Source organism: Gadus chalcogrammus, chromosome 13, assembly GCF_026213295.1.
Source record: "Gadus chalcogrammus isolate NIFS_2021 chromosome 13, NIFS_Gcha_1.0, whole genome shotgun sequence".
Taxonomy (NCBI): domain Eukaryota; kingdom Metazoa; phylum Chordata; class Actinopteri; order Gadiformes; family Gadidae; genus Gadus; species Gadus chalcogrammus.
In genome coordinates, this window is record NC_079424.1 from 24,652,885 (window position 1) to 24,666,285 (window position 13,401).

At 41.7% G+C, this 13,401-nt stretch overlaps 1 protein-coding gene across 1 annotated transcript; it reads right to left on the reverse strand.

The window, feature by feature from the left end:
• Positions 1-8,662: 8,662 nt before the first annotated feature.
• On the reverse strand, positions 8,663-13,113 carry LOC130402460 (uncharacterized). The gene is made up of 3 exons (XM_056606623.1): positions 12,801-13,113; positions 12,671-12,725; positions 8,663-12,164 (listed from the first exon to the last, which is right to left on the reverse strand). The coding sequence occupies exon 3, from the start codon at positions 11,813-11,815 to the stop codon at positions 9,848-9,850; it is 1,968 nt and encodes a 655-aa protein (XP_056462598.1). The 5' UTR covers positions 11,816-12,164; positions 12,671-12,725; positions 12,801-13,113; the 3' UTR covers positions 8,663-9,847.
• Between the last annotated feature and the right edge of the window lie 288 nt (positions 13,114-13,401).

Sequence of the window (13,401 nt, forward strand, 5' to 3'; positions counted from 1 at the left end):
CCTTACTTAAGTAGAAATTTTAGGTATCTATACTTTACTGGAGTAATTATTTTTCAGCCTACTTTTTACTTCTACTTCTTACATTTTCACGCACTTATCTGTACTTTCTACTCCTTACTTTTTAAAAATGGCCTCGTTACTCCTATTTAATTTCGGCTTGTTTTTATTCCGCAAACAAACAAACAGTAGCCTCGAGTTATTATTCTTTACAATTAACATGTCGCGTAAAACGCTTGCTTGGGCGAACAAGGAGGTGGAGACGTTCGTCTGCATTCTTGGGGAGGAAGACGTTGTTTACGATGTTTACGTAGCTGCCGCAGCGATCGACATCCGGCCTACCACAAAGGGTACTGTCGGCAGTGGAAACGCGACCTCGGAACTGAGCTGGGTTATACCGCCCCCTCCCTACCGCACCTTTGCGATCCGATCCGTTCCGCACCCTGCAGTGGAAACGCGGCATTAGACTCAATTCAGTCGGGCATCCATGAAAACTTAAGTAGGGTTGGTGTTGTTTGTTAGATGTACAAAGTGGAACAGAGCAGTGACATCTAGCCTTTGTTTCAGCCATTGTTGAAGTGCGCCGGAAGTGTTCATGCACAACGAAGACAAATCCCGCCACCGGAACCCGGACGCGTGATAATCCCCGATTAGCTCCCAGACAGCAGACACCTATCACCTATCAAATATAATTATTTTTACACTCAATACTTCTTTATTAATAGGTGTTGGATAAGATACCACTGCACACATGTACCTGTATACACTGTAATGGCTGGGCAGCAGTTAAAGGTTTTCCAACCATCCGACATTTATCATATTCCAAGACCTTTAAGAAAGTAGCTGTTAATAAAACACAAAAAACACAAAACCGCAATGACTCAAAACAAATGGCCTACCCAGTTGTTAATGTCCACTGACATGCCAAGCCAGTAAAATCTGGAGGATATTGCTGTGCAGATTTTCAGGATGCCCGTATGTCCCCCCATTGGAGAGGAGTGAAACTCTATAAAGAGTTGTCTTGCCTCCTCTTTTGATTTAATGGCTCTTCTGCTCCCAACGTAGAGCTCTCCTTCTGCAGTGAACATTCATTAAAGGACTTTCATCATAAAAGAGCTATCTTACCAAGACACTATCCACACATTTTATTGTATGCATTGGTCTATCTACATACTGTACCCCTGAAATATTCAATGAAGATGTTATAAACAAGCATCAAAAGATGCTCCCCATATTCTTACAGTGTACATAGGGTGAGTTGTGGTTTAAAATAATGTGATTCTGCAGAGGGAGCATTATTTGATAGAGGCAATTGGTCTATCCACATAGGCTACTTTACCCCTGCTATCTTAAATAAAGACGTTATAAACAAGCAAGTATTTCAGATGCTCACCCTTTAACTTGAATTTTGAAGCGTACCTCCTAAGGTTTAATTTCTGGGACTTATCAAAGCCATCCGGGAATGTTCCCAGAGACAGGAGGTCAAACGATTGTTTCCATCTTTCCTCCATAGCTTTACAAACACAAGTATTTAGAATTTATGCAACACGATAAATATCTTGTTGTAACAAGACAAGATGTCGTCTCCCCCCCTCCCCCTCCACCACCGATGAAAAACAAGAATACTTCTGCATCCGGTACGTCATGAACTAGGGCGTGGCTAGGCTCCCGAGATGCGGAAGCATATCTCCCCTTGATGTTGCCCTGCGCCATCGAGCAGTTTACATGGGAATGAAAGGGTGCCATTTCTATTGATAGATAGATAGATAGATGGATAGATGGATGGATGGATGGATGGATGGATGGATGGATGGATGGATGGATGGATGGATGAGCAGGCATTTACTAACTGGTAAATGTTTTTTATTATTATTATTCACGTTATCCCCATAACATTTAGCTATTACTTTGGAAGCCCATTCCCGCCACAGGAAAAAAAAAAAACACCGCAAACTATCTCATCATTATGAGATTAAAAGTCATAATAACGAGATTTAAAGTCATAATTACGAGATTTAAAGTCATAATTACGAGATTTAAAGTCATAATTACGAGATATAAAGTCATAATTACGAGATTAAGTCATAATTATGAGATTTAAAATCATAATTACGAGATTTAAAGTCATAATCATGAGATTAAAAGTCATAATAACGAGATAAAAAAGTCATAATAATGAGATTTAAAGTCATAATAATGAGATTTAAAGTCATAATTACGAGATTTTCGACGGTTAGCCTGCCCCCTGACCTCACTTCCTTCAAGTTCGAAATCGGCACGACAGAGCGGCATAATTACGAGATTTAAAGTCATAATCATGAGATTAAAAATCATAATAACGAGATAAAAAAGTCATAATAATGAGATATAAAGTCATAATTACGAGATTTTCGACGGTTAGCCTTCCCCCTGACCTCACTTCCTTCAAGTTCGAAATCGGCACGACAGAGCGGCACACGCTACTAGGCTACCAGTCGGCGCCATCATTTCGGACCTGAGGCTGATGAACCTGCAAGTCATCACTTCTCTCGGCCATCCTCCTATTCGCAAGGCGAAACAGCAAGGTAACCGAATTTGTAGAGATACTCTTTTATGTTACTTACAGTGTTTTTTTTAATCCTCACTAGTGCCGATGATAAAGCTTTTTTTTTTGTAACGATTATGAGCCATTTCTTTCTCCTGAAATAGAAACCTGGATTAGAATCATAATTTTAAGACTGCATCAATTTAGTTTACATCAGTAAACAATCTCCTAGAGAGCAGTGTTCTGTTGTACTCCTCCTCATGCCTCTTCCTTTCTTGATCTCTACAGTTGGACCTTGATGCTGTGACAACGGACAAGTCTTCTTCCTCTGTCCTTTTTCCCTGCCTCTGTTCAGTATGTTCAGTGTTGTTAAATCATTTCTCTTTTTTTTACAAGTTACTATTAGTTACCGTTATTATTGTGTTCTTGTTAGTGTGATGTTTAAATAAACTTGCCTGTTGCAATGTTGGTATAATGTTTGTATAATTACTGTTACTGTTTCAATGCGACCCAGACCATATTTCTCATTTAACAAACATGTGTAGCTTATAGTGTGTTGCAGGGCAGAGCAATTATATTCAACGGCTTAAAACAAACCCATCTGTAAAGATCAGTGAATGCATAGAAATCAATGACAAGTGGTGTAGATCAGGGGTGTCAAACTCATTTTCACCGGGGGCCACATCAGCATAATGGTTGCCCTCAAAGGGCCACATATAAATGTAAAACAGTATGTAACCAAATATAATGTATAATAAATGTAACTACTCCATAACATATTGTTAAATGACCTTCTGCATTTATTACTTATAGAAGTTACAAACATAACATATGCATTTGCATAGATGAGAAAAAAAATATGTTACTATAACAATAATCCTTTAAATTTGTCAGGTTAAGAAACCCACATTACTCCATTGATCAACGATCAAACTATTCAAGTAAATAAAGAAATATATTATCAAAACACAAGTTATGACATTTACTTTGTTAAACTTTTTTTTTTACACAGTCGGGAGGGTCAGAATAACATACAACCAACAGTATTGAGCTACTAAGAACATGTGTGACAGATGTAGCATTTTACAAAAATAAATGGCTGCACACAGCCTTGCAAGAGTAAACATTTGTCTGTCTTATCATAAACACATACACCTGTAAACAACAAATACATTGCTACACATAAAGTAGTATATGTAATAAACTGAAAATAACAAAATAAGGGTTGTCTCAGTTCACAACTATGAGTTGGAAATGATGAGGATATACTGCCTGTCCATGAACACACCAAGTGGATCCCCTCTCCACCATCCTCATCCATTGATCATGTTCTGAAAACAACAAACACACTACAACAAAAAAAATGCAAGCACAATCATTAAATTGCACTCAGTTTAACTATTATTATTTTTGATGGAAATACATTTTATTGCCATATATTTTAATTCGGTTTTTGCTTACCTATCTGTTTTCTGGCCAGATATCAGACACCGTTTTCCTTTGACCAGTGTGTCGATGTCTGGTTTTAGCTGTTGTGCTGTGGCAATCCGTAAAACAGCGTGGAGGTTGTCATCAGTGATGCGTGATCTGTGCTTGGTTTTATTTAGATTCATTATTGAAAACATCTGTTCGCACAGATAGGTGCTCCCAAACATGGAGAGAACCCGGGCAGCATGAAGTCGAAGCTGTGGCATCTCACCAGGGGGCAGTAGACGGTAAAAGTCCTCGATTGCGGCATCCTGGAACTTTGCTCTTAAGGTACGAACACACCAAACGCGTAACCCGCGTAAGATTTACGCGCGTAACGCAGCTAAAATGTTGCTTGATCATTGTGTGTCACAAAAATGGTTCAACGCGCCTGTGGCTGCGCTGGATTTAGGAGTCCGAGGTAGGAAACCCAAACGCCGCCGTGTTTGGGTGCATGATAGAGCTTAGATCGGGTTAGATTAAATAATCTCTGATATAAATAACAATAATCGGGTTAAATAACTTCACATGGTGTGTCTGGTGTGTTTCCAGCATTCGTAGTGTTGATCAGTGTGTGTTGAACTCCGGGCGTAGGCGCGTTAGGTGCGTATATACACAGCTCATACGCGGCTAACGCGGCTAAAATGTTGCTTTAGCGCATGTAACGCATCTACGCAGCTCATACGCGCGTAAACCAATGGTTCCCTATGGAAAAATTGCCGATTTTATACGCGTCTTACGCGGGTAACGCGGTTGGTGTGGCCATACCTTTAGGCCACTGTCGCTTTGAAGCTCGATCAACTTCAGCTGAAGGTGATGGGGCACACTGCTGACATCGGTGGTGAAAGGACTGGCAAAGATGGCAAACCCATCTCCTGCAAGAACAGCTGGAACTGCCGGTGATTCAGGCCACGCGCCCGAATGAAGTTCACTGTTTTCGTGACTGTGGTCATTATATTATCCATCCCCAGCACCTTTCCACACAAAGCTTCTTGGTGGATAATGCAATGATAACTTATCAGAGGCGTGTGACAGTTACTTTTTTGCATTTTCTCCTTCATTAGTCCAACCAAGCCCGTTTTTATTCCACACATTGCAGGTGCACCATCTGCATGGACGCTGGAAGTGGGGGGGCTGGGGGGGCTGCAGCCCCCCCTGGTGGCGAGAGGCTGAATGTGAAATGCAAAAACCCCCGTGGAAATAAATAAATAAATACATAAATATATCAGACTATTATTATACTATTGTCATTTTACTTGTGACTATAAATGTCACAAGCATGATTTGATTCACAAAAGGCGCACACCTGCTCGTATAGACGGAATGAAACCATCACTGAAGTGATGGTTTCACACCCCCCCCCCCCGTCATCGGAACGTTTCTCAGCCCCCCCAACTGTGAATTACTTCCAGCGTCCCTGACCATCTGTAGTTAATCCCACCAACTTTTCCCAGGGCAATCCAGTTTTACTCACAGACTTCTCCACTGCTTCATAAATATCCCGTCCAGTTGTGGTCCCATGCATGGCAGCTACATCCAAGAGCTCCTCGGTGACAGAGAGGTCCGACTTCACGCCTCTAATAAAAATGGAAAGCTGTGCCGTGTCCCTGTTGTCTGTGCTTTCATCAACAGCTAATGAAAAAGCTGTGTAACTGCGTGACTCTTCCGCCAGCTGATCTGCTAGGTTTCCTGCTAGCTCCTTGACTCGGTCCGCGATGGTGTTTCTTGACAAACTCACATTTTTAAAAGCCTGTATCTGGTCGGGGCACACCTGCTCACACACCTTCAGCATGCACTGCTTCACAAAGGCACCCTCTGAAAAAGACTTGGAAGTGCGGGCGATTTCTTCAGCTACAATAAAGCTAGCTTTCACAGCCGCATCGTTTTTGGCTGTGGCTTTTGTGAACAAATTCTGTTGCGATCGCAGGTTGCCTTTTAACTCTTTAACTATCGCTTGTTTTTCTTGAAGGCTAACTTTAGCATACTTGGCTCCGTGTTTGGTTTCATAATGCAGACGTAGATTGTACTCTTTGATGACCGACACCGCCTCAGAACACAAAAGACATACCGGTTTTTCTCCTTGTAGCACAAACATATATTCGCCTTCCCATCTTTCATGAAATAACCTTCCATCTGCGTCAACCTTTCGCTTCCTGGACATTTTGGGATCATGTGTGGATATTTCTCATGGATATTTCTGCTCAATCTCACTTGTCGCATTAATTAAACACTGATGTGGACACAGCGATCTATTGGCAGAAGGCCGTCACTTCGCGGGTAAAATATAAAATAAATAAAACAACCTTTTTTTTTTACCACGAATCAAGCACTCGCGGGAGACTCGCGGGAGAGTCGCGGGCCACATGAAATGACGTGGCGGGCCTTGAGATTGACGCATGTGGTGTAGATGGTTTTCCCTCTGTGCAAGGTCATTAGCCCAAGCACCACAAAAAAATAACGAATGCAATAGCAGATGTTGAAGTTGTTAAATCGTTAACTAACAATTTGTATGGAACAATCGGTTAGGGTAAGTTAAGTGCTTGAGTCTCGACACTTTAGAGCCTCGGTTCTCAAAGTGGGGTCCCCGGACCCCCGGGGGTCCGCGGCGCGTTGCCAGGGGGTCCGTGAAGAGCTTGTTGTTGCAACATAAACATACCGGTATTTACGGAAAAAATGTTGGGCCGGTCGTCATTACTCCCGTCGGCGTAACGTTAAACCAATGAACACTCGGCTTTTACATTACGTCAAACTCCCTCAGGCTTTACCTTCACATCTCGCACCTAAATAACAAAATAAAAGCCAATTAAACAGGCGCATTGTGTTCAGCCCTCCCCCTGCTTTAATTTTCGGCCAATAGTAACTCTGTTAACATTGCGTCAACCTGTCAATGCATGCTCGAGCGCGGCAAGATTTGATTTGCAGCGCAGCACACCCGTGCCCGCGCTGCAGGCGCGTTCACGTATTTTGCGGTGCGTCAAATGCTGCTCGAGTTGAAATATTTCAACTTTTCGGCAGCAAACGCGTGATGACGGCCAAGCAGCGTTCAACAGCGTTGCCAAAGCTGTGTTTTGCGTCCCCTTCAAAGCTTCATCCATATATGCATGGCATGCCGAGCAGGCGATTTGTTACGATGGACCATTGGTAACAGTAGGTAACGTGTTTACGTGGGTGAATAATCAACCCGTTATCACGCGATTGCGTGCTCATGCGCACGAACGTTAATCTATTGAAGCGTGTTCCAGAGTACGATAGTCCGACTACACAGAACGAAATGTAAACCAATGCTTTCTGAATGGGAGTGTTGTCAGACAATGAACGTGCTCCACAAAACGCTACGAGAGAGAGAGAAAGAGAGAGAGGGAGGGACAGAGAGAGAGAGAGAGAGAGCGAGGCTTCAGAAAGGGTGTGCGCAGATAGTACAGTGCACCCTAGTTATGTTTATGCCAAAACCACAAATGCTATATGTATATATATATATATTGCCTAATTATATATATTGCCTATATATATGTATAGGCTATATATATAATTAGGCTATAATTATATTATTTAGCGTGTAATGAGACAATCTATAGCCAAATTGTCTAAGATGCCCGAGAATCTCCGGGGATATCAGCATGGGAAATCGGCGAATCAGACCCATGAACCTATAAAGAAAGACGTCATCTCAAGCGGGAGAGAACGTTTGCGGTGCTGGTTTGTGTCACGTAAGTACAGTGCCGTGTTCCAATACCCGTACTGTCCGTACTTACTAGCCAAAATTTGAGTACGCAGTAAGTTCCAATTCAGATCCGGCGAAAAGAAGTATATTTCAAGGACCCGGATGCCGTACTCAAAACGGGCTAATCGTGAAGTGTGGATCGAAGGACACTCCCCGTACTCAACGGCAGCCATCTTAGCTACGTAGCGAAAGAGGCGGAGCCAGGCTGAGCCAAAGTCGGCGCATTTCCCACATTAATAGAGTCATTTTGTAGTTTTTATAGTTTTTATAGCTGCTAGGCGTAAAGAGTTCACCGTTCAAAGCAGGATGTTTATTGCGGGGGAGGAGCCACGGCGGCAAACGTGATCGTAATTTCCGGTTAGTGCACCACGGAGTACTCGATTTGGAACAGCACTCACATCTGAAAAATGAACGTAGTAGACAGTGCGGATAGTATACTTCCTTTAAGTATACTCATGGAAGTACGGGTATGGTCTCACGAAAATACCTGACACTGTCACGTTATTTGATCTATTGAAACGTGATCAGGGAAATTCCATAGCAAGCGAAAATCCTAAATGAGACCTCCACTATGTATCATTTATATCTCTAGATAAAAATGAGCACCAATCGAGACCAAAGTGCATTTTCTCATACTTCTCGATTTGAACTCCTGAGATATGGACACTGTTTAGTCTCACAGTGATCAATGTTTGAGTTCTCAAAATGATCTTAGTGGCATCTCTATTATAGAGTCTCAGCTCTGTCTTTCAGTGATCACTGTTTGAGTTCTTAAGATGATCTGACTCGCATCTCTTTTATAGAGTCTCAGTTCTGTCTTTCAGTGATCACTGTTTGAGTTCTTAAGGTCATCTCATTGGCATCTCTTCTAAATTGTCTCCACTGACAGAAAAATATCATTAAAAGCTCTCAAGTGTCTCAATATGAGAAACAAATTGCAGTCAAGTCTCAGTGAGAGATACCTGATCAGTCTCCCTGTGCTCTCAAATGAGTCTTAATGTGATATAATTGGATGATAATATAACATTAAGAATGCTAGATGCAGGCAATTTAAAGAACCAGACTTGGACAATAGTACGATATGGTGTACAACACGAGATGTAAAAACCAATTGAAATGAAGTGACAATTAGAAATATGTTATCTTGTACTGTACATTTCTTTTATTATTTTTTGTTTCATACCTTTCCCATAATGTCTTGATGTGACACTCGGTGTAAACAGAAGCATATCTAAAACGTACAATGCCAGGCATAGAGGTCAATTCAATGAAAATAACATTTCCCATTACATGCTCAAGAGAAACTGCTGCTGTATTTACAGAGGTTTCAAACAGAGGCACAACATGAAAGCAGGTACCATTTGTGACACTATCTATAAGTAAAGTAATTCATTACACATTCAAATTCATTAATAAGAGCCCATTTGACACCAGACTGTTCAGACGTAAGGAAGAACTCAACCTGTCCATATTTTAGCTCTGCGCCACAAACAACTGTACAATTGTTTCTTCTATTGTGGCCTTTCCCATAATGTCTTTTAACTTGTGCCCTATTATATCTTCTCACTGTTTTAGGATCAATACAGTGACCAGCATGTCTTTCCAAGGTAGTCATGTGAATTTCCTGTAACTGAACTTCACTTGACGCTCCAAAAAGTTATATTCTTTTATCATTGTTTTCCTGACCAAAACTATGGTCCTTAGTCATCAGAGTGTAAAATGTAGCTATGTCATTAACTGGCTTTATGGTTTGTGAAATAACAGGTATAGACTGAACTAGTTTGACTGCAGAGACCATCTGAATTGGTATATTCTGAGTACCATGTATGAGCCTCAACAAATAGCCGTTTTAGGTATGTAGCAAAAGTTTCATATCATTTGTTCATTACGTGACATTCACAGTGTAAACAGAAGCATATCTAAAACTTCTCAATTGTGTTTGGAAAATGAGCTGCAAACACAATGCCAGGCATAGAGGTCAAGTCAATGAAAATAACCTTTCCCATTACATGCTCAAGAGAAACTGCTACTGTATTTACAGAGGTTTCAAACAGAGGCACAACATGAAAGCAGGTACCATTTGTGACACTATCTCTAAGCAAAGTAAAATCTGCACATTCAAATTCATTAATAAGAGCTCATTTGACACCAGACTGTTCAGACGTAAGGAAGAACTCAACCTGTCCATATTTTAGCTCTGCTCCACTTGAAAAAACAACTGTACAATTCTTTCTTCTATTGTGGCCTTTCCCATAATGTCTTGATGTGAGATAATGTCTCTTAACTTGTGCCCTATCATATCTTCTCACTGTTTTAGGATCAATACAGTGACCAGCATGTCTTTCCAAGGTAGTCATGTGAATTTCCTGTAACTGAACTTCACTTGATGCTCCAAAAAGTTGTATTCTTTTATCATTGTTTTCCTGACCAAAACTATGGTCCTTAGTCATCAGAGTGTAAAATGTAGCTATGTCATTAGCTGGCTTTATGGTTTGTGAAATAACAGGTATAGACTGAACTAGTTTGACTGCAGAGACCATCTGAATTGGTATATTCTGAGTACCATGTATGAGCCTCAACAAATAGCCGTTTTTGTCTTCGAAATGGAAACATGAGTGAGTCCATAATGGACCAAGGGCCCTGACACTGTCGGCCAAGTGAACTAGGAGGTGCACATTTGCAGTTAGGTACCGCTCACCATAAAGATCACACATTTGAGAACAGAAGTTCCACAACAGTTTCTCAGCATGATCAACCATTTCCACAGATATGGATTCCATCAACAGAATGAAAATGGCTTCACTTAGGAGGAGGAAGTGATTATAGTACGCTGTTGCAAGGATACCACGGAAAACAACAGGTCCATAAAAGAGCAAAATATCACGATATTCTGATGCTTTAAAAAACATTCTGTGTGATAACACTGATCGCGGATACCTCGTTAAAGATGGAGGGGAGAGATCTTTTAATCTCTTGTCTATTTCCTTACTATGTTTTGAGATGCTGAAAGGCTTACAAGAAAACTCTGGAGAAAACCAGAGAGCCATCAAAAGGCGCATCACTCCCAGAAGAGCTGAGTGCATGTAATCAATGCCAGTGCCTTGAATTAACTTATAACTTTTTAGTTTTCTAAGCGCACAGGGACCCTTCACCCCTTTTACAGTAGTTTTGGTGTCATCTGCAATTTTAGCATCAAGGTCAAACCCTTCATCTGTGCGTGGTGGCCCTTTTGGATCTTCAGTTATGAATGGAAATGCATGAACATGTCCCCTTTCCCCAGTCTTCACAGTTTCCCCAGGCTGTTCACATTTATGACATCCATATTTCCCATTGTATTGCACTGAATTAAGTACTAACGCTTTGGCAGGCAAGTCACATGTTCCTGCAATAGTTAGCACTTTAGACACAAAGGGTTCAGATGCCTCTGCAGGTTGCAAAAGGATTCCATCATCTTCAAGTTTTCTCAGTGTGTCGCTTAGTGGTTTAAGAAAAGTATGCATGGATGGTTTTGAATCACCATACCAAAGCCCAGCAAATATCATATTTTGTCTCTTTGTGCGTTCAATGAAGCTCAGTTCGTTAATGACACAATAAAAAGGCCACACTGAAAACTTAGATGATCTGAAAACAGGTACCCCATCTGTGTTCCAAGTAAGGGATATGTTATTAGGGTTACTAAGAGGACCACCCTGATCTACAAGCTTTTTGTAAATGTCTGCATCATATATGTCTTCAATGTTGTTTGGATCTTTTTTATTCCGGCTGAATCTAAAGTTAAGCTTCTCCTGAAAACCAGGTGTAAGAAAAAATGACCTTATTTGAGCATCAATTGGAACCTCAATGAAATATGAGGAGGATCCTTCTTCTGACACACTAGTCGCACAAGACTGACATTGCAACTGTTCACCCTCTATGGACACAAAACATTTACTGCAATATTTATGTAAAATAGGGGATGAAGCAGACTGAGAAAAAAAATAGTCTTTGAACTTCTGTACAATGTTCAAGCGATCTGTATTCAGACTATGGGGACAAAGCAATTTGCACAATTTGAGCAAGTCGCTAAGGGCCGTATCAGTTACTTTATGGCAGTTCACATAAGCCATGATAATCAAAAGGCACTCTGGAACAGTTATCGATGCATTGTCATACAAAGGCAAGTCTGTTTTGTCTCGCAAGTTGACTGTGCACTCCCCTCATCTAAACCGTCTTCAAATCCTTCACAGAAGGTAAGTCCTCCATCATCAAAAATCCAATCGGCGTTATCAGGGAGCACTTCTGGTTCATTATCATTGCCCTGCAGTTCAGTTAGGACATCAGAAGGAATACCAGAGACTGATGTGAAGTTGGAGGCTGGCGGGCCTCCGCTGGGACAGTGGGAGGATGGTCCTTCTCCGTTCGGGGCCCTATGTGGGGATGGTTCACTTCCGGCCCCTTGTGTCGAATGTCCATCGTCTGTAAGAACCACACGAGGAAAAGAAACAGCTAAAGCAAAAGCTTTACCCACTCCCATCTGCATAAGCCATTTTAAGATTGTATTGACAATAGCAAAATTTTATAAAATTGACATATGGACAGTCATCATGTGAGACACAATAATTGGAAACTGATAAACAGGAATATAGTATCTTAAACTTCAATGATTGCAAACTGGGGGACATGAATGTCTGCAGAGGGATGTGGTTGTGTGTGTTCTCCCCACCTGTTTGGCTGAGTGTAGCAGATAGGAGGCAGTCTGGTCTATTCAATGAAAAGTTTTACACATGGCTGAGGAGATAATCTAAACTCACGTTTCATACTTTAAACATGCTCTGTCCTCTCCCTACCTGTGACAGGGTCTGTGTGTGGACTAAATATTACAGGTTCAGTGATTCTCAGAATTAAATAAAAATTAATTAAGGGCCGATGTCTCTCCTTTGTACTTGGAAACCCAGAACCTCAGTCACACCCACACAACTTACTTAAAGATGGCTCATTAGTTCCCAATTGGACAATGGCAGCTGCAGGGCGGGATGGCTGTAAGGGGGAAAATAATGTATTAAAAAATATCTGCTGCAGCTTTGCCCAAATATGCCAGGCCATGCCACTCACCAATTGTGCAGTCCTTCTTGGTCGTTTATTCTTTTCTTCATGACAATTCCTCCTCCATCTTTTTCCATCTTTTGGTCTTGTCATCTTCACACCCCAATAACATTACTAGTAAAGAAATACAATTTGGAATATAGTGTTGAAAAAATGAAAAAAGTATTTGGATATAGTTTGCCACACAGAGGGAGACCAGTCAGTTTAGACAATAGGAAAACAATGGATCCTGGTTCAGGTTCTGACCCAGAGGAAACTGTAAATGTATACAGTACATATGACGGACCGCAGCCCTACAATTATGAGCCCGTTATGTGTCCCAGAGAGCAGGGAGAGAATTCATGGCCAGAGGAGAGAGATTGAGCAGCGGTGCCAGGACAGCTTATACGCATAGCTAACATATGAAATACTGTATTGGATGCGTCCGCCCTTTGCCCCGTCAAAATTAACCCAAGTACCCCTGACTGCAGCCCGCAGACGGAGCCCACATGGAGGGGGCGGGCACTCAGTCCACATGGAGGGGGCCGGCCCTCCGCCCACATGGAGGGGGCCGGCCCTCCGCCCACATGGAGGGGGCCGGCACTCAGTCCACATGGAGGGGGCGGGCACT

Coding starts and splice junctions, on each gene's coding strand:
- LOC130402460 (XM_056606623.1), bottom strand. CDS start 11,815: ATGGCTTATGTGAACTGCCATAAAGTAACTGATACGGCCCTTAGCGAC.